The 17,054-nt window shown below is 56.8% G+C and overlaps 7 protein-coding genes across 7 annotated transcripts; 2 read left to right on the top strand and 5 right to left on the bottom strand.

Annotated features, from left to right (window-relative positions):
- Window positions 1-282: 282 nt before the first annotated feature.
- On the top strand, window positions 283-1,629 carry SLS55_010260 (uncharacterized protein; the record flags this gene model as incomplete). Its single annotated transcript, XM_066781649.1, has 1 exon — window positions 283-1,629. The coding sequence occupies one exon, from the start codon at window positions 283-285 to the stop codon at window positions 1,627-1,629; it is 1,347 nt and encodes a 448-aa protein (XP_066627932.1).
- Window positions 1,630-2,197: 568 nt separating this feature from the next.
- Window positions 2,198-2,928, bottom strand: SLS55_010259 (uncharacterized protein; the record flags this gene model as incomplete). The annotated part of the gene is made up of 2 exons (XM_066781648.1): window positions 2,198-2,551; window positions 2,650-2,928. The coding sequence occupies 2 exons, from the start codon at window positions 2,926-2,928 to the stop codon at window positions 2,198-2,200; spliced, it is 633 nt and encodes a 210-aa protein (XP_066627931.1).
- A 932-nt stretch (window positions 2,929-3,860) lies between these two features.
- SLS55_010258 (uncharacterized protein) lies at window positions 3,861-4,920 on the bottom strand (the record flags this gene model as incomplete). Its single annotated transcript, XM_066781647.1, has 2 exons — window positions 3,861-4,689; window positions 4,766-4,920. The coding sequence occupies 2 exons, from the start codon at window positions 4,918-4,920 to the stop codon at window positions 3,861-3,863; spliced, it is 984 nt and encodes a 327-aa protein (XP_066627930.1).
- A 1,094-nt stretch (window positions 4,921-6,014) lies between these two features.
- SLS55_010257 (uncharacterized protein) lies at window positions 6,015-6,639 on the bottom strand (the record flags this gene model as incomplete). The annotated part of the gene is made up of 3 exons (XM_066781646.1): window positions 6,015-6,144; window positions 6,200-6,420; window positions 6,472-6,639. 3 exons carry the CDS (start codon window positions 6,637-6,639, stop codon window positions 6,015-6,017), a joined length of 519 nt encoding a protein of 172 aa, XP_066627929.1.
- A 1,656-nt stretch (window positions 6,640-8,295) lies between these two features.
- On the bottom strand, window positions 8,296-9,253 carry SLS55_010256 (uncharacterized protein; the record flags this gene model as incomplete). The annotated part of the gene is made up of 2 exons (XM_066781645.1): window positions 8,296-9,054; window positions 9,101-9,253. 2 exons carry the CDS (start codon window positions 9,251-9,253, stop codon window positions 8,296-8,298), a joined length of 912 nt encoding a protein of 303 aa, XP_066627928.1.
- Window positions 9,254-9,629: 376 nt separating this feature from the next.
- Window positions 9,630-10,112, bottom strand: SLS55_010255 (uncharacterized protein; the record flags this gene model as incomplete). Its single annotated transcript, XM_066781644.1, has 1 exon — window positions 9,630-10,112. One exon carries the CDS (start codon window positions 10,110-10,112, stop codon window positions 9,630-9,632), a length of 483 nt encoding a protein of 160 aa, XP_066627927.1.
- Window positions 10,113-13,758: 3,646 nt separating this feature from the next.
- Window positions 13,759-14,261, top strand: SLS55_010254 (uncharacterized protein; the record flags this gene model as incomplete). The annotated part of the gene is made up of 2 exons (XM_066781643.1): window positions 13,759-13,775; window positions 13,949-14,261. 2 exons carry the CDS (start codon window positions 13,759-13,761, stop codon window positions 14,259-14,261), a joined length of 330 nt encoding a protein of 109 aa, XP_066627926.1.
- Window positions 14,262-17,054: the final 2,793 nt, after the last annotated feature.

The raw sequence follows: 17,054 nt of genomic DNA, 5'->3' as shown, positions 1-17,054 counted from the left end.
GGGGACGTCAGGGGTGCAGCGCCACCAATGGCAAACAAAGCGAGATGGGCTTGTGACGAGCCGTCGCACTTTCCTAGGCTTACTTGCTGACATGAGCGCCCAAGGGCGGGGAGGGCTGCCACCGCTGTGACGTAACGAGACGGTCGCCGAGCGCCAAGACGCCGCCGGCGAGCTGGCCGCGGCTGCTAACGGCAACGGGCAATTACATAAGCGGCGCGCGTCCCTTTTTCTTTTAGTTTTTCTCGACGCTGTCTCATTCTTCGCCAGCCCTATCGCACCACCATGTTCTTCACCCGCCCAACCTCGGCAGCTTGGACCGCCGCGCGCTCCGCCGCCGCTGCCCACCGCGGCTTCGCGACCGTGTCGCCAGTGACGGCGGCTGCGCGGAACCACAAGGTCGTCGTCATCGGCGGCGGTTCTGCAGGCCTGACCATCAGCCACCAGCTGCTGCGCTCCGGCAAGTTCGCCCAGGATGACATTGCCGTCGTCGACCCGGCCGCGTGGCACCACTACCAGCCCGGCTGGACCCTGGTTGGCGGAGGCCTGAAGACCAAGGAGGAGCTGCGCCGCCCCATGGAGAGCTTGATCGACCCCAAGCTCAAGTTCTACAACCACGGCGTCGGCACCTTCGCGCCCGAGGACAACCTCGTCACCCTTGCCAACGGCGACAAGGTCAACTACGACCAGCTCGTCGTGGCGCCCGGCATCCACGTCAACTTCAACAGCATCAAGGGTCTGCCCGACGCCCTCGCCAACCCGGACTCGCTGGTGTCGTCCATCTACGGCTACGACCACTGCGACAAGGTCTTCGGCACCATTGAGAAGCTGAAGAGGGGCACCGCCATCTTCTCGCAGCCCGCCGGCGTGCTCAAGTGCGCGGGCGCCCCGCAGAAGATCATGTGGCTCGGCGTCGACCACTGGAAGCGCGCCGGCCTGTACAACCCCGGCAACCCCTCCTCCTCGGCCATCAACGTCAGCTTCGCCACCGGCCTGCCCGTCATGTTCGGCGTGCCCAAGTACAGCGCGAAGCTGGACGAGCTGCGCAAGGAGCGCGGCGTCGAGGGCCTCTTCCAGCACGACCTCGTCTCCATCGACGGCAACACGGCCACCTTCGCCCTGCCCAACGGCCAGGACCAGGTCAAGAAGCACTTCGACCTGCTGCACGTCGTCCCCAAGATGGGCCCGCACGCCTTCGTCAAGGAGAGCCCGCTCGCCGACGCCGCCGGCTTCGTCGACGTCGACAACGCCACCACCCGCCACAAGAAGTTCGCCAACGTGTGGTCCGCCGGCGACGCCTCGAGCTTGCCGACCTCCAAGACGGCCGCCGCCATCACGTCCGAGGCGCCCGTCCTGGTCCGCAACCTGCTGCAGACGCTCGAGGGCAAGGACCTCGATGCTGAGTACGACGGCTACACGTCGTGCCCGCTGCTGACCGAGTACGGCAAGGTGCTGCTCGCTGAGTTCAAGTACGGCGGCGTGCCCAAGGAAACGTTTGGTAAGGCTCTCGGTATCGATCAGGCCGAGCCGCGTCGTGCTTTCTACCATCTGAAGAAGGACTTCTTCCCCTGGGTCTACTACAAGTCTATGGTCAAGGGCACTTGGGGCGGTCCTAAGGGCTGGTTGAACTAAAACGCGGGTTGGGGAGCATATGTATCATACGAGCCGTGGGGGTAATGTAAAGCTTTGGTCTATAAAATTTGTGAGCATCTACCAGGAGCGTTATAGAATAGATAGTCCGTAAAATGTCAATTGCGTCTGAGATTTCAAACACTATCATTTAAACTGTTTTCTATTGAAAAGCCCGAAGTAATTTCAAATTTAAGCATTCATGCGCAGAGCTTTCTTCTAAGCTTGTGGTGTCGTTCTGCTTCAATAACCAACAGTCGTTTCGCGTAGTATCACAGGGGTGGGAGTCTCAGCGAGCCAGGCTGCCGTCGGTTTATCGATGTCTTCTACCTACTCCTCGTTTGCGTAGCATCATATTCAGCACATCTTCCCGGGCAATTCGGCTGTGCGTGTAGCGGCTACGATTGATGAATAATGCAGAACAGATGACGAAACGCATGGGTCTTACAATTTAGTATTAGCTCTGCCTAAGAGGATGAAATCATACAAATTGATCCGGCCTCATAAACGCAGGGAGGAACAAAAGAAAAGGAAGTAGCTATGAAAGCTTCGCGCGGATCTCCCCAAGTCACTACCACCATGTGAATGTCCTTTCCAGTTCCGAGCCACTGACGTTCTCGCGAGCAAGAGTCCTGCCGTCCATTTCGTCAAGGTCGTAGAGATTGGCCCCTTTGACTGTTCGTATTTTAAAGGGGCCCATTCTGCCGTTGACGCCGCTGGTCGTTCGGACAAAACGGACCTTATCGCCGGGCTTGAAAGGAAGTTCGCGGGAGAAGAGCGAGGAGAATGGTTTTGAATGCATCCACTTCTCAATTGTCGAATTGCTTCGCGTGAGCGGGGAAGCGCTCTTGGTTTTTTGTTGATTCTCACGCAGTCTCTCCTCCTCTGCTGCGCTTGCAAGAGCACGAGCAACCGGCGACGGATTCTGATGCCGATGTGGCGGTTCACTCAAGTGTTGTGCAGCTGTGTTTGTTGGGTGGTCGAGTGGATACTGGTGCTTTCTTTCATTAGGAACCATCTGACGCTGCACTTCCTTCGGAAGTGGCCCTGGAGTGTGCTCTGGTGGGTGGTTTTGAGGAATTCCTCCAGTCGCATGGAGATGATTCTGTCCTGGTGGATGTCGAGACGCTTCTCCCGATCTTCCTGCCGTAGGCATGCCGTGTGGTCCGGAGTGCCCGCCTCGCTGTGCTTTCTGAGGAACCGGCATCTCAATTGGAGTCTTGTCGTTTGGCGTGCAGTGGGGATGTGGCCGTGGTTTGTGTCGGGGCCATGAGGCAAATCAGCAGCGTTGTGGTATTTCATTTTGGGCCAGCTGCAATGAAAACGTCAGCTTACCATGTGGGCGACCAGTTACGGCTATGAGACTGATTGTCCTATCCGGCTTTTGAGTGATCGCCTTCTCATTGGTCTAGGCGATTTCAGCTGCAAAAGCCACATGAGCACTTTCGAACCTGAAGACCAATAGTCTCTCCTACGCTGCTTATGAGAGCTCTCTCAACCCCGCACGCCCGAATGCGACTACATCCCTGGTCTAGGTAGAGAAAAAGCTCTACATGGCCATTGCGCCGAGCTAGATAACTGACTCGTATAGCACATAGCATCAGTTCCACTTCCTCTTGCGAGAACAGTGGAACAGGTGTCCTAGTCACCGTAGCTGACACCTACTTGGCAGCGAGGAGAAGCTGAAAGAATCTGGTGCGGGGTAGAGCCCATAGAATTGCATGCCTGTCGGGGCGTTGACGAGACCCGGATCGGTGAACTGCTATTCGAGCTGCCGCTGCATCATGACGAAAAGGCTGATCATCACCTGCCTCCACACCCAACAGGCCCTGTCGCTATTTGCATGACTGTAACGCCATTTTCCATATCCAATGCTGATCCCACTGGTGCCGCCTTTGTGACTCTGCAGACGCCAACCTCTTTGTATCCAAGTTCGGCCAGAAAGCTGACATCGGTGGCGGAGCTTCCAGCGAGCACCTTGATTGTAAGGAATATTGAGCATACCGAGTATATTGCGCCATCGACGTCCTATGCGCAAAAGTGGTTCAGCGTAAGACTGGCTGACCCGTTCAAACCGGAAGCCCGATCTTCTGTAGTTCCTGCTCACGGAAAAAAAAACTACTTTGACGATTTGAATGGCAGCAGAGGACGCAAACGTATACCCAAGTAGATGCACCACGTAAGACGGCGAACGTTCATTCCCCAAACAATCCCATCGCACCCAAACCACCCGCTTACTCCCTAAACTCCACCCTTGCCTCCCCATCCCGGAACAAATCCACATAATCCGTCCTCCCCTCCAACAGCCTCTCAAAATTCAACCGCGTGCTCCACCTCACATTCTTCGTATACGCCCTATCATTCCAGCCTTCCCTCTCATTAATATCGCTCTCGCCCCTCCTATCCCCCGCGCGCCTATGATGCCCAAAAACCTGCGGCTGCACCGACAAACACTCCAGCATCGCGCCCTCCCTCCCCTCCTCGCTCCCATCGCACAGCCCCCGCAACATCATATCCATCGTCCCCGTCAGATTCCTCACGCCCATCTCCCACAGCGCGCGGCGCGCGCCCCCGCGCGTCACGCCGTACGCCAGCGTGCACGTGTTGCCGCGGGCGCGGTGCACGACGCGCGTGTGCGCGGGGTACTCGGTGAGCAGGTTCCAGCCGCCGTTCTCGACGTCCAGGTGCTGCTGCTCGGGGACGGTGGCGTCGTCGCTAATGATCGCTCTCCCCAGCAGCGTGTTGGCGTCGCTGGCGCGCGGGAAGCGCGTGCCGCAGTGCCCCAGCCAGAGCACGTCCCAGCGCGCGAGGTCGCCGTAGGGGGAGGTCGTGGCGGGGGTGGTGGAGCCGGCGAATCGCCGCACGTCGATGTTGCTGGGGGCCTCGCCGGGCAGGATGGGCGCGGGGTAGGATGGGTCGAGGTATTGTGACTGCGTGCCGAGGAGGGGCTGGAGGAGGAGTTGCGAGGCCTGCGCGAAGGCCCGTGTTTGCGTTTTGAGGCGGATGTCCCAGTCGACGTCGTTTTCGAGGATCAGGGCGGAGCTGAGGTCTTGTTCGACGATCCTGCGGGGTGGGTGGTCGCTGAGTAAGAGGTGTGGTCCGAGTTTGGGGGGCCATGCGGGGCGTGGCGGCGACTCACATTCGCAGAACGTTCATGTGTGCGCGCCAGGCGTATAGGCTGCCTTTGGCAAGGTTGGTTTCCGTGGCGCCGGGAGGGAGGGCCTTCTCGTCGACTTCGGTGACTCCGTCTACGTATTCGATGTCTAGGCCGGTTAAAGCAGCGGCCAATGACATGGAATCGCGGAGGTCCGTCCGAGACGGGAGGTTGATGACGAAGATCTTTTGGAACTGCTTATCGTCAGCGGTTGATCGCTGCAAGAGGTCACGAGACTGACCCCAAGGGTTCGATTTGAGGCATCGTCCAGCAAGTCCGAGCCATATGCTCCGTTCAGGGGCGTGTTGCCGATGCACAGGAAGAGCACCAGCAAGACCAGGCCGCACGCTCCGAGCAACGCGTTGCGGGAGCGAAACGACGATATGGTCACCATTCTTTGTATCAGATAGATGATCACTTGCTCGAACGGTGAGTGTGGTGAGTCGTGATGCAGTGTCGACTGCGGTAAGGGGGATTTACGCATTAGCGTATCCGAGGGCGGCGCCACACCAACTTCGGCCCCACTTTACGAACTGACACTACGGATTAACGAATCAAATGCTTCCTTACACTATACGCGACTGTACTGTAGCAAACAAGCATCTGAGTTCCTACAAGCGTTGCTCTGCGGTCTTCGAGTAGTATGAGCCCAAACCTCCGAGGTTGGCTGCAACTGCACTGTGCATGGTCTTTCAGATTAGCTACGCCTGAACGAACGTTTTATGACTGTTAAAAACATCCCAGAAGGCCCACTGACCGCCTTCAGATGACCGGAGCAATAGAAGCTCCCCAGATGAAGCTAACCTTTCTAACGTGGGCTTATACTTGAAGTGGAGCAATCTTCCTGTTGAAGATCCGCATCTACGTCCAGACAGTGTTTCCAGGGGGTCGTATAATCAGTCAAGCAAGCTCTTTTGTTGCCAGCTAAGCCCTCACATGTGGCGGTCCAGGGTTCTGCGATCGGAAGACTTCTCTCGGTTTCCATTACAAGAGAATCCAGGATATCTGTTAAGAGGAGAGCCGGTCAGACGTTTGGATTAGAATCGGGATTGAAGTGGTTTTGCTCCTCTTGATCAGTCACCGAACGTGGAGAGGCTGGAATGAAGGTGAAGCAAATAATCCGTTCTATATCAATCTTGAAATTCGTATCTTGTAACCTCCCTTCCGGCTCTTCCCAGCGCTTCTATACACCACATCCCATCTCTGCCTTGCCATGCTCCCACATTCTAACCCTCTAAATGTATTGCATCTCCGGATCCGATTCCGAGTCGGACTCCTTCTTCCTCTCCGAGCGAGGCACACCGCACTTCTTGAAGTAGCGGAAATCGAGGATGGAGGTGACTGCAGTCTGGAGAGCGAGCATACTACAGTTCCATCAGCCACAGAACAACGAGTTAAAGGGGAGAGAGAGGAACTTACTGCAGGACGCCGGCCAGCCCACACACGACCCAGCTGATGATGCAGCTAGTTCCGGTGCAAGAGTTCAAGTTTGCCCTGAAGACCATGAACACGACGGCAGCCCAGAGAACAACCTCGATCGAGTTGAGGATTGCGTTGGCTTTGAAGCTGCGCCACCTCCGAAGCTTGGCGACGTGCTCGGTCAGGATCTCGTAGCTGATGATGACCAGAGATTTCGCGCCCTACATCCAGTTAGCAAGCTCGAACGTTGAGGGTACAATTGGGCCACTGACCATGGAGAGAGCCATCGTGTTTGCTCGTGTCGTTGGCACATTCATCCTCATCCGCACAAAAGAGAGAATGACGGCCGCCGTGATCAGCACAAACTGGATGATGTGGATCCAGAGGCTGAATCGGGGGTTGAAGAGGGGAGAGTCATTGAAGAAGTTCTTGAGGGCCATCTTGTCGGATTTTGGATTTGGAAGCGGAGACTGATTGTTGGATGTAGATATTGATGGCTGAGGAGAAGAGGAGTTGAAGCTGATGGTTTGGACAATAGTGGCCTGCAAAGACGCTGGTTTTCTATTCAGCATGCCTTTGCCCAGCATAGCTCCTAGCTTATCGAGCAGAGGAGGCGGAGCGCATCAATCCGGCGGAGTACTTCGTCGTTCGTATTTCGCATCGGATTGGGCAAGGCGCCCCCCACGGACGAATCCGAGCATTCGCTTTCCCGACGAACTAAGTATAGTGCCCCCTCAGAAACCACCATGAAACATCCAGTCACAGAGTAGCCTGGGGCAGTAGCTTCAGCCCTAGGGCGCTGCAAGTGGGGATTTCGCATCCGCTGGCTCGTCTTCGCAACGTCTCAGCCCAGATCCCCCGCAGACATGACACCCAAGCGGCCCAGGCCCGAGCCCAAAGACCCTTTATCCATCCTGCCATCCTGTCAGTTGTCTTCGGATCTGCTCCGCCCGCCCCGCATCTGCCCAAGTGTTTTACACCGTTGGCGTCTTGAGCCCCGCTAATGAAGCTTAAAAATAAAAACGCACCATCTCACCGAGTCAGCCAGTCTCAACGAAAACCGAGATCCCGAGTTGCAGATGGGCGATCTCGGAACCCTTTCGACCCTGCGTCCTGATCGCCGAATCACACCCCGTGATGAGAGACAAGAGGAACTTCGGGTTGCCTATTTTTAAATACCGTTGAAAGCGGGCCACCGCAAACATCTTGGAAAGTTCGCTTTCTCGGCACTACCTTCGCTTTGTCGCGCCGTGGATCTGCATCTCGACGTGTCCTAGATTTTCTTAGATTCGACAGCCGGACAGATACCCGCGAAGCTCCGGCCAAGCCCGTTCAAATCAAGGTCAAGCAGGTATTTGAGGGTGGAATCCCCCCGGCCCAGCTTTACTGGCTTTTGAAATGACGGGTTGGCTTGTCGCCCGCTTGGATGTCGGTGGTGGGACATGGTCATTGGTGGAGTCATCCAGCAACAGCTTGAGCGGGGGTGAACACTACTCGGCATTGCCCACAGGTTCCAGCCTTCCTTCCCTCCGACCTCTACCATCTAACCAAGCTCAAGACAAAGATGCCATCCCGCGGACCGAATACAGAACGAACCCTATCTCAAGCCTCTCACACGGTCACCACGACTCAGCGTCAGCTGTCCGTCGAACTTCCACCAACAAGTCCTTCACCCGCCTGCTCTCACTCTCAAACCGCCCAAACGCGTCCAACAGCCCCCGGAAGTTCCCACGCGCATCGCCCTGCCAGTGCTTGGCGCGGAAGCACTTCCAAAGAAGCTCCGGCACGTCGACTGTAGAAGCAGCGGTGTTGCGTTCGCCTTGATCGTGCGTGGTGGTGGTGGTGATTGTTTCCGCTTCCGTCGCCACTGTTGTCGTTGCTGTCGGCGTCGTCACTCCGCAAAGCCCGCAGCTGTTCCCCACACGCCTCCACCAGATGCTCCATGGCGAACCACTCATCAGGCGAGGAGCCAGAGTCGACCACGTCCGGCGATCCACCACCTACTTCGAACACGCCCTCCGCGCGCACCCAGCGCGTCTTGCGCTCCGGCTCCCACTCCTCTCCGCTGATCGCCTCCCGCGACTTCCAGCGCGACGTCAGGAGCAAGAGATGCAGCACGTCGGGCGGGGCGAGGGTGAGGCGCAGCTCGGACATGAAGCCGTGCCATTGGCGTCGGCGTCGGGGTCGGGGTCGTCGTCGTCGAAGGCGGGCACGTCGTGGTGCCAGGCGAGCGAGGCGGGCATGCTCGCGGGCTGCGTGTTGTGCAGGAGGTAGTCGTACGTGAAGTCGTACGCCTCGAGCGCCTCGAGCGCGGCGCGCGGAAGCTGGAATAGGCGTAGCGCTCGGTCCGGACGAAGCTCGAAGGTGGCGAGCTGCTGCGTCGTCCGCGAGAAGTGGCACGTGTCGGCGTACCGCAGCGTCTCCATGTCGAGCCAGTACTTCGTTGGCGACGTGGAGAAGCGCGCGCTCTCGGCCGGGCTGAGCGCGAGCGAGGCGCACCGGGTGCAAGCACTTGTTCCGAGAGGGTGGTGGGCAAGTTTCGGGATGTCGATGACCGGCTCTTCGACGAATTCTTGAAGCAGGGTTCTGCCGATGCGCGCCTGGTAGGACGGACGGACGGCGCAGTTGGTGTAGAGGTCGCGGATGACTTTGAGACCCTGCCAGCGAGCGAGGATGTCCCATACCTGGCCGGGGCTGAGGTCGTCGGCATTGAGGCATTCGTCGAAGCGGACGTGTAGAGGGTGTGCGTCACATGCAATTCTCTGGCCAGTCTGAAGCTGCGACGAGGAGAAGGCACGGAACGAGTCGTTGAAGTGACAGAGTCTGACGTCGTGTCTGTGAGCTTCGGAATGGAGCTGGACAGATTAGTAGAAGCACTCATATGTCCTGCTGACAACTTACTATGACGTGCTTGATGATTTCCAGGCGGACCGAGTCGTACAGATGATACACCAGCCGACAAGAACGGGCCAGCCAGATGATGGAGTCTATGTTGTCCAGATGCTTGAAGATCTCGATGAGTATCTCATTGGGCAATCCTAGCAGGGATGCCATTGTTTTTGCGTATGGAGACGATGTGTGGGGCCAATAGAAAGGGTCGAGGATGGTAGAGGGCTTGGAAGTTCACATAGATCTAATGGACTTGAAGAGGTTTTTTATATGTAGTAGAATGCTGAAGGATGGGCAAGCCTTTCCCAGGGCAGTCAACGTACGAGAAGTCATACTTTTGGCTGCGGCACAGCTCAGTTGGGTTGCGTCACTAAGGACATCTACGCGCCGGGAAGCCTCGCCAAGAGAGGCGTTTCCGCCCATGCACCGGCGCCCCTCCATCATCAGCACCCCAGAAGCCCCACACCCGTGCTCAAAATTCTTGCCATGAGGAACGCTTTCGCCCATGCAGCGTGCGCTCAAAGCCCCACACTCTTTGTCCTCAGAGCCCCACACCAACAACAAACGCAATCCGCAGCCCGAACCCAAACCACGTCAAGCCCTGATTGCCCCAATCCTGCCACCGCGTCCACGCGCGGGGGTCATAGAACACCTCGGGCTGCCCAGCCGCATCGGCAACCAACTTAAGCGCCCACAGGTGACCGATGTCGGACGAGACAATGATGCTGGCGAGGACGAGGCGCCAGATGTCGCGGCGTTGCGTGCCGACGTAGCGCAGCACGCCCAGTTCGACCAAGGCGAAGAGCACGTAGAGCGAGGCCACTTGCCACAGTAGCATCGTCTCGATGGGGGTTTGGTGGAGCGTCTGCGCGTGCAGTCCGGGCGGCGTGATGATTTGCAGCGTCTTGGTCGGCGACGCGACGTAGATGTAGGCGCCGTTGAGCGCGAAGATGGGCTCCAGAAAGGTGAAGAAGGCCCGGTAGATGAGCGGAATTTGCTTCGGGGGTTTGGTGGTGGGTGCCATGATGAGGGAGGCTGCGGTGGGTGGGCGGAGGTCTGGTTGTTGACGGGAGGCGATGGGATGCGGACAGGGCGGGGTTGGATGGGATACGATATATACGATGCTCCGGTTAATAAGGTATTGGCGCGGATACTGCGGAAATGAAAGCCGAGCCTAAAACTCGCGCGTCAGCACCTAATTGGCACATCAGTAGTCTGCGACCGTGGAACACCTGAGGTTGAGGCTGTCATCCTGGATTCAGGTAGTAGATATCTCTGCTCGATGATGCGCCCGTCTCTTGCCCGACAAGCTCCGGCTGCGGGGCGATTGAAGCCATGTCCATCACAATCAGCGTGGTAAATCTGTCCGCTGCCCACATTTGAATCTTGGCAATGCACATGACGAGAGCAAATGCATCTGCTTTACTGGTCGAGTCCCAAAGACTAATTTATCTACCCGTGTATTGGGCTTTCCTTGGGGCGGAGTAGAAGACATATAGCTCGAAAAGGGAGCCTTCGGCACAAAGGGCGAATACTGGCAAGTCGGCGGGCGTGTCACCGGGATGATGGCGGCGCGAGCCAGGCGGACAGAGGGCGTGCAGGCGGCTGAGGATGCGGAGGGAGGCGGCGGCAGCGACCGAGGCCTGGTTCTGCGCACCCGACAGATTTCCACCAGCGGCCCCGGACTTGACTCCACAAACGAGGAATGGGAAAAGGCCGCCTTCAGGCTGCTTTGAAGGGTCGGAGACCAGCTCGCCTGTCTCACAGAGCGAATCATGCGCGTTGCGCCAACCAGACAGCACGCTTCCGGCAGCGTTCCACCCGGGGAGACAGAGCTGGAGATCAGGACGAGCCGGCAGTAGCTGAGCACTTGACCGCGAGACTTGGGGAGCATCGTTGCGTGGCAGGTCAGCGTCCCAAGCCTGGCCTCAAGGCGGCTTGATGCAGTTTTGTAACCCGATTTCGAAGCGAACGTCATCGACTGGCGTGCACGGCGAGGCGTCAGGTGGCGTCGTTGGCATCGTCTCAGGCCAGCTCGCGAGCGCAGGCGCAGAAGCGCGAGGCCGACCGGCTTAGCTCTCTGGCTGCGGCGAGCTCGGGGCCTGAGAAGATGGCATCGACGGCCTCCTGGACGGGCGCAGGCAGCAAATCCCAGATCTCGGTCACTATCCCCGCCTTCCCGATCAACCCCGGTATTCCTTTGCCTGTGTGCCCGGTGCGCAATGGCGACGATGCGTGCGTGCTGGTCGGCCCGGACTCGGAAGCGGCATCTTCGGAGAGGGGGATGGGTTCGGATGCGGGTACAGATGCAGGTGGAATGGCGGCGGCGGCGACAGTATCGGTGACCAGGCGGCGATGGAACGGACGGCGGCGTCGCCGGCAGTGGGCGTGTCGGGTGCACATCTTCAGGCGGGTCGTAGGGACAACCGGAGCGCCTGCGCTTCTGCTGGGGCGAGGCCATCGAAATTGGGCGACTGACTGCCGTAAGACCGCATCGATGGCGCGGGGTGCAAGTGCAGAGGGAAACGCGGTTTGTTTGTTTGTGGAACGGAGGTAACGGCGACTCTGGGCACAGCAGGCGTGGAACACAGGAATTGAGCCCCACAACCCGCCAATCTTGACTACGCAGGCAATTGAATCCACGCAGCACTGGGCGAATTCATTCTTACCTTACACTGCCATTGATGAGGGCCGGACATTGGTTTCAACTACACACATAAGTATGGATGCCAGACGTGGGCGGGGGCTCATTGTTGGCTGGGACGGCGTGGCGCGTGATTGGTCGCTTTCGAGCTTGCTCCTGGTCTTTGCCGGTCGCTTCTCCTCCGCTTTCTCTCCCGCCCTCCGCCGCCCCCCACCATCGAATCCACGCCTGATGCCATCGTTCGCCCCTCCATGCTCACATGGATCGCGCTCGAGTCCACGACTGGCTCGGTAAGTACTGGCCGCCCGCGCTGGACCTGCAGCCACCTTCGTTCAATCGCTGTCGCGGCTCCGCCCGAGCTTGCCCGCCCATGACCCCGCCCCGGACTCTGACTCTCCTCGATCGGGGTTCCATGCCTCTGCGCTCGCTCCTCGACGCTCCACCGCACAAGCGCCTGCGCTTCTCCGCCAGCTCCGTTACGCCTCGCTCCAGACAGACCTGCACTGTCAGCCACCGCATCCGTCCCAGCGTCCTGCACCCGAACGACACCCACCTCATCCCTGCGGACGTGTTGGCCGGCGTGCGTCGCATACTTGATACTGAGGGAGCCGGTGCCCGCTGAGTGGCTTGCCGGGTGGTGTCAAGAGATAACGCGCGTGCAGGACCAGCCCGAGGAAGGAATTCCATGCCGGCGCTCTCGGTAGAGGGCTCGGCGTGGTTTCGACCTCCGCCTACCTCGAGCACCTCGTGCACCGTAACAGGCAATCCTTCAGCGACCCCGAAGAGCTTCTACCGTGTTGCAAGCTGCCCCGGAGCCTTGCTGACGCCATGTCTCGTATCTCCGGCCATGTTCCCTACCCCACAGCAAGTGAGAAGAATCGAGCCCTCTGAGCTCCATTGAGGATACTACCACTCTTCCTACATGGTCAAATGAACCCAATATACAGACGCATTTGCACACATTTGAGTTTCGTATCCACGCTCGGATATTTGGTTCAACTGCCCGTGTAGGAAGAGGCAATATCCCTGAGGTTTCACCCGCGAGAAAGCGTGAGGTTCAGTGCCGCCGCTGACCTCCCCACATTTCTCCTCCATTTTCCTTGGTCATCACTCAGATCCCCATCTCATCCCCGGCGCAGCCCACAAGCCAATGTCTTCCTGCCCATCGTCACCATGAACTCGAGGCTCAGGCCCGTGGTAGGAATGTCTTCTCCGCGACAAATCAGTGCACCGGTTCGGGTTTTTCCATGGTAAAGGTCTTCTTTTCTCGCTTCAAGCCATTGCGCCTCTTCATATCACAGAAAGCACCCTTTGCCTCTGCCGTTGCCCTTTCATGCTCCGTCATCGGCCGCACCCTGTAGTTCACCCAAACCGTCTTCGATGACGCCAGAACTTATCATGTGACTACCGTCGATCAATATTGGTCTAATGGCTGCCATATTGCTTACATCTCCAAACATATCCATGTAGACTAGAGCCTTGCTACACGGGTAGACGTTGTGCTGATACTTCTCCGTCTCCGGTGGAAGAGCGCCAGCCAACTGCTCCTCGGACTTAACAAAGGAACATGGCAAATCAGAGGCGATCCATGCCACTTACATTCGCATACCTACCGTGGCACAGGGCACGGGAGCGGGACCAATCACCTAGATCACTTCAACCGCCAACGTCTCGACCAGTTACATAGATGCGGTGGAGCTCCATAACGAAAAATTGAATCTAAAAAAGCAAGATGTCAACCTCATTCCTTTTAGACCTCCGATCTGCATCTCCCTAAATGCATAGGCGAGAGTGAATACAGATGGTTGCCGGTATCGGGCAAAAGATGTTTCGAGATAAAGATCGAACTTGATGCCGATGTGCATACATACCGTCAGTCAAGCTGCAGTCTATTCATCCCATACTTGATTGAGTTCTCTACAGAGCCAACGACACGTTTATATCACTATGCGTTTCTCCCTCGTGGGTGTTTGCCTCGTCCAGGCCGCTACGCTCAGCCAGGCCAGTCCCGTCAACACCACACCCCATGAAGTCAGCAACGATGTAAGACAGCCTTTCTTCCCTTCAAAACCTCGTATCTTGAAGAAACGAGCGGGGCACATATGCTTATGTCGGTAGAGGGCCGAGCTCCCTCCCTCCAACACCCAATTCATTCCCCATCCCTGCCAGCCAACGAACCACCCACTAACCCCATCCCCCCAGTTTGCCTCCATCAGCAAGCGCTTCTGCATCCTCTGCGACAACCCCTACGCCCGCTGCGGCTCCAACGCCGCCGCCGTCGAAAAACGCGAAGCCGTCGAGACCGAAGAAGAGGCCCTGTTCGGCCCCGAGGTACTGACCAAGCGCTGCTGCGTCGACTGCGACAACAACCGCTGCACTCGCGATGTGGTGCCCGTCCGGCAGTGGCCCGAGAAGCGTTGCTGCGTCAACTGCGATAACCCGTATGCGCGCTGCGTCAGCGGCGAGAAGGAGAAGAGGGAGGCGATGGGGACGCTGGGTGAGGCGCTCTTTGGGGTAGAGAGGGCTTAGGGGTTGTTGGTTTCTCGTGTGGTGTGTATGGCAACCATCCTGGGGTTGGCGATCTGGGGGGAGGGAGGTGGCAGTGTGGTTTGTTGGTTTGTGTGGGACGAAGACTGCTACGGTGAGAGTTATTCAGGGAAGTGCAGATGAGTAGTAAGCGAAAAGAACGTGCTTGTTACTTGACCTATTTTCCTTGTTTGGTCTAAGCATCTTCCTTGAGACTACCTTCCCGCGCTGTTTGCTTTCACGGTATGACACCACTGTCATAACATGACGGGTTGATGCAGTATGACGGGCTTGTCATAATCTGACCAATATGTGACAATGGAATAAATGGGGTGGTGGGAAAAAAACAAATATAGACATTGGTCAAATTGCAGCGGACTGGTTCATCCTGGCGAGTGGTATCCACCAATCAACAACAGGAGGTATCCGGCTGTCAGGCCGGCGCCCAGTGACCAGAGGGAGAGTATTTAAGAGTTTTGGGATCTCATAGGGGATGATAGGTCGACATACGGCCCTCCGTAGCCTGTACCTTGCACGATGTTAGCTTCGATTCTGTAAGACGTTGGGAAACTGTGCCAGCGGCAGTCCCTAGCCACGCAAGGTCGAACAGTTCGGTCGGGCAGTTGAACGAGGATTGCAGCGATTTGGGCACTCGGAAACTCATAGAGCATTGTCGCTAGTCTATCTTAGCAAAGGTGTGAACGGATAGAACCCCAAGAAACACATTTTCAATATCTATCCCGCCTGAACACCATGCAGTGAGTCCTGTGGTTTTCTACGGTTGGAGTCAAGCTTTTTTCAAGTCGTCCCCACTAACATTCTCCCGAGCGAGGCTCCCATCCATGTTCTCTATATCATAGAAGTTGTCCAGTTTAGCCGTTCGGATGCGAAAAGGTCCCAAGACACCATCGATGCCACCTGTTTTCGGAAGAAAACAGACTTTATCGTTCGGCCGGAAAGAGTGTCTGCGAACCCAAGGTTTCACGAACGGCTCTAACAGAACGGCAGTCTGGATGACCTTGTTTCCGAAGCTTACTGCTCGCGACAGCCGCTGTATTTTGGATGTTTTTGGCATGCTTGTTGCGGCGCGGGACTTTTCTCCTCGGTCACTCATCTTCTGCGAGTTCGCTACGTCTGTTGTATGAGTCTTCGAATTCTGGCCTATTTGGTCGTGCCGTGGTGTACTTGACTTACACAACGCCGAGGAGGTTGAGATGGCTCACCGATGGTAGCTATTCCTATTGTAAGAGCTCGGATTTCTTATGAGTATGAGTTGCCGTGTCATGCTTACCTGGCAATGTCGCTAAGCTGCTTCAAATACTTCAGGCACGGGAAGAAATATGTGTTTGGGCCTTCTGAAGCGCCTTGCGGTTCTCTTTGGGTTGTGCGAGGAGGACCGCGTGGGGTCTTGGTTTCCTGTCGCCAATGGGCAGAGCAACCGAAGATCTAGTTCTGCAATATGGTTGTGTGGTGTGCAGTGGAAACGTGCACGTCTTGAGTATTTGGACGATGGGTGAATCCGGACATCATAGTATTCCAAAGCTTCATTCATAAAGCGCAAAACATCAGCTTACGTTGAGCATCCAAATTTAGCTAGAAGTTTTGTAACGATACCCTTGCCCTTACTCGTACTGTTGCTAGCCCACTAGAGTTGTCCGGATTCTACACACCAATAAATGATTTTGCCGGGCTTACGTGGGCATTATTAATTCTGCATTCCCGAACACAGCCGCCCTAATGCTCCAGTCGATGATGAAATAAACGTTCATGTGATTCGTGGGGTGCAGGGCGGACGAAGTAAGCAGAAACTGGATGGAACTAACCATGAGATGCCTCTCAGCCGCACTTCAAAGCGCGCATTGTTAATTGCTGACTGAGAACCCCAAATAACCTCAGCTACGCCGCATGCGTTGTCTCACTGTCCGCGGGCCATCTTTTCACACCAGCCACCTCTGAGATGTTGCTCACAAATCTCAGTCGTAGAGCTGACATCAGTGCTGGAGCTGTGTGAGGGTAGCGGCGAGGAAGTCTATTTCCGCTGAACGTATTGCAAAATAGCCATTTGTAGAGAGAATTGGTTTCGTGAATGGCCGCCCCCAATAAACGGGCATGCGGGCGGGGAGGGAAGCAGATGGGCAGTAGGCAGTGTGGCTGATTGGCTACAATTTGGAACGAAACTGAGACAAACGAAACAGAACATATTAACAGAACAAGAAAAGGCTAAAGGGCGGTCTTAAGATGTAAGCAAGGAAAGAAATTGAAGTAAAGGACAGCGAAACTTGTCCAGGGGGAGCGAATATGCGCTGCCGTTATATACTTGCTAAGTTCGCTCATAAAAGTTAGTAACCACCCCCACAGCAGCTCTCGCGATATCTTTACCACGCCCCTGCCCCCTCCTCCGCCGGCTTCTCTTCTGCACCCGCCAGCTCCGGCGCCGCCAGCGACGGCTTATCGCTGCTGCTGCGGCGTCGCGTGTCCGACTTGTGAGATGGAGAATGAAAAGGGGTCTGGTGGGCGGAAGGAAGGGGGTGGGAAGGAGGATGGGAAGGAGAGCGAAAAGACGGATGGGAAGGAGTGGGTGGAGTGTGAAGGGGGGTTGCTGAGGCGCGTGACTGGGTCGGGGCTGTGGCGATATGGTGGTGGCCCGGTGGGGAGTTGGACGGTTTTGAAGTTGCAATCGGAGTAGTAGCAGTAGGATATCCGCTTTCTTAGGGATAGCGATGATCGTGCTGGGGTATGGCGGGGAGAGCTGGAGAAGTTGGGATTACAAAAAGGCGGCGGATGGTTTTGGGCGTA

This window comes from Diplodia seriata, assembly GCF_021436955.1.
Source record: "Diplodia seriata strain FDS-637 chromosome Unknown scaffold_12, whole genome shotgun sequence".
NCBI classification, from domain to species: Eukaryota; Fungi; Ascomycota; class Dothideomycetes; order Botryosphaeriales; family Botryosphaeriaceae; genus Diplodia; species Diplodia seriata.
The sequence above is the reverse complement of the archived record's forward strand: the minus strand, read 5'-3'. Positions and strand labels throughout refer to the sequence as shown.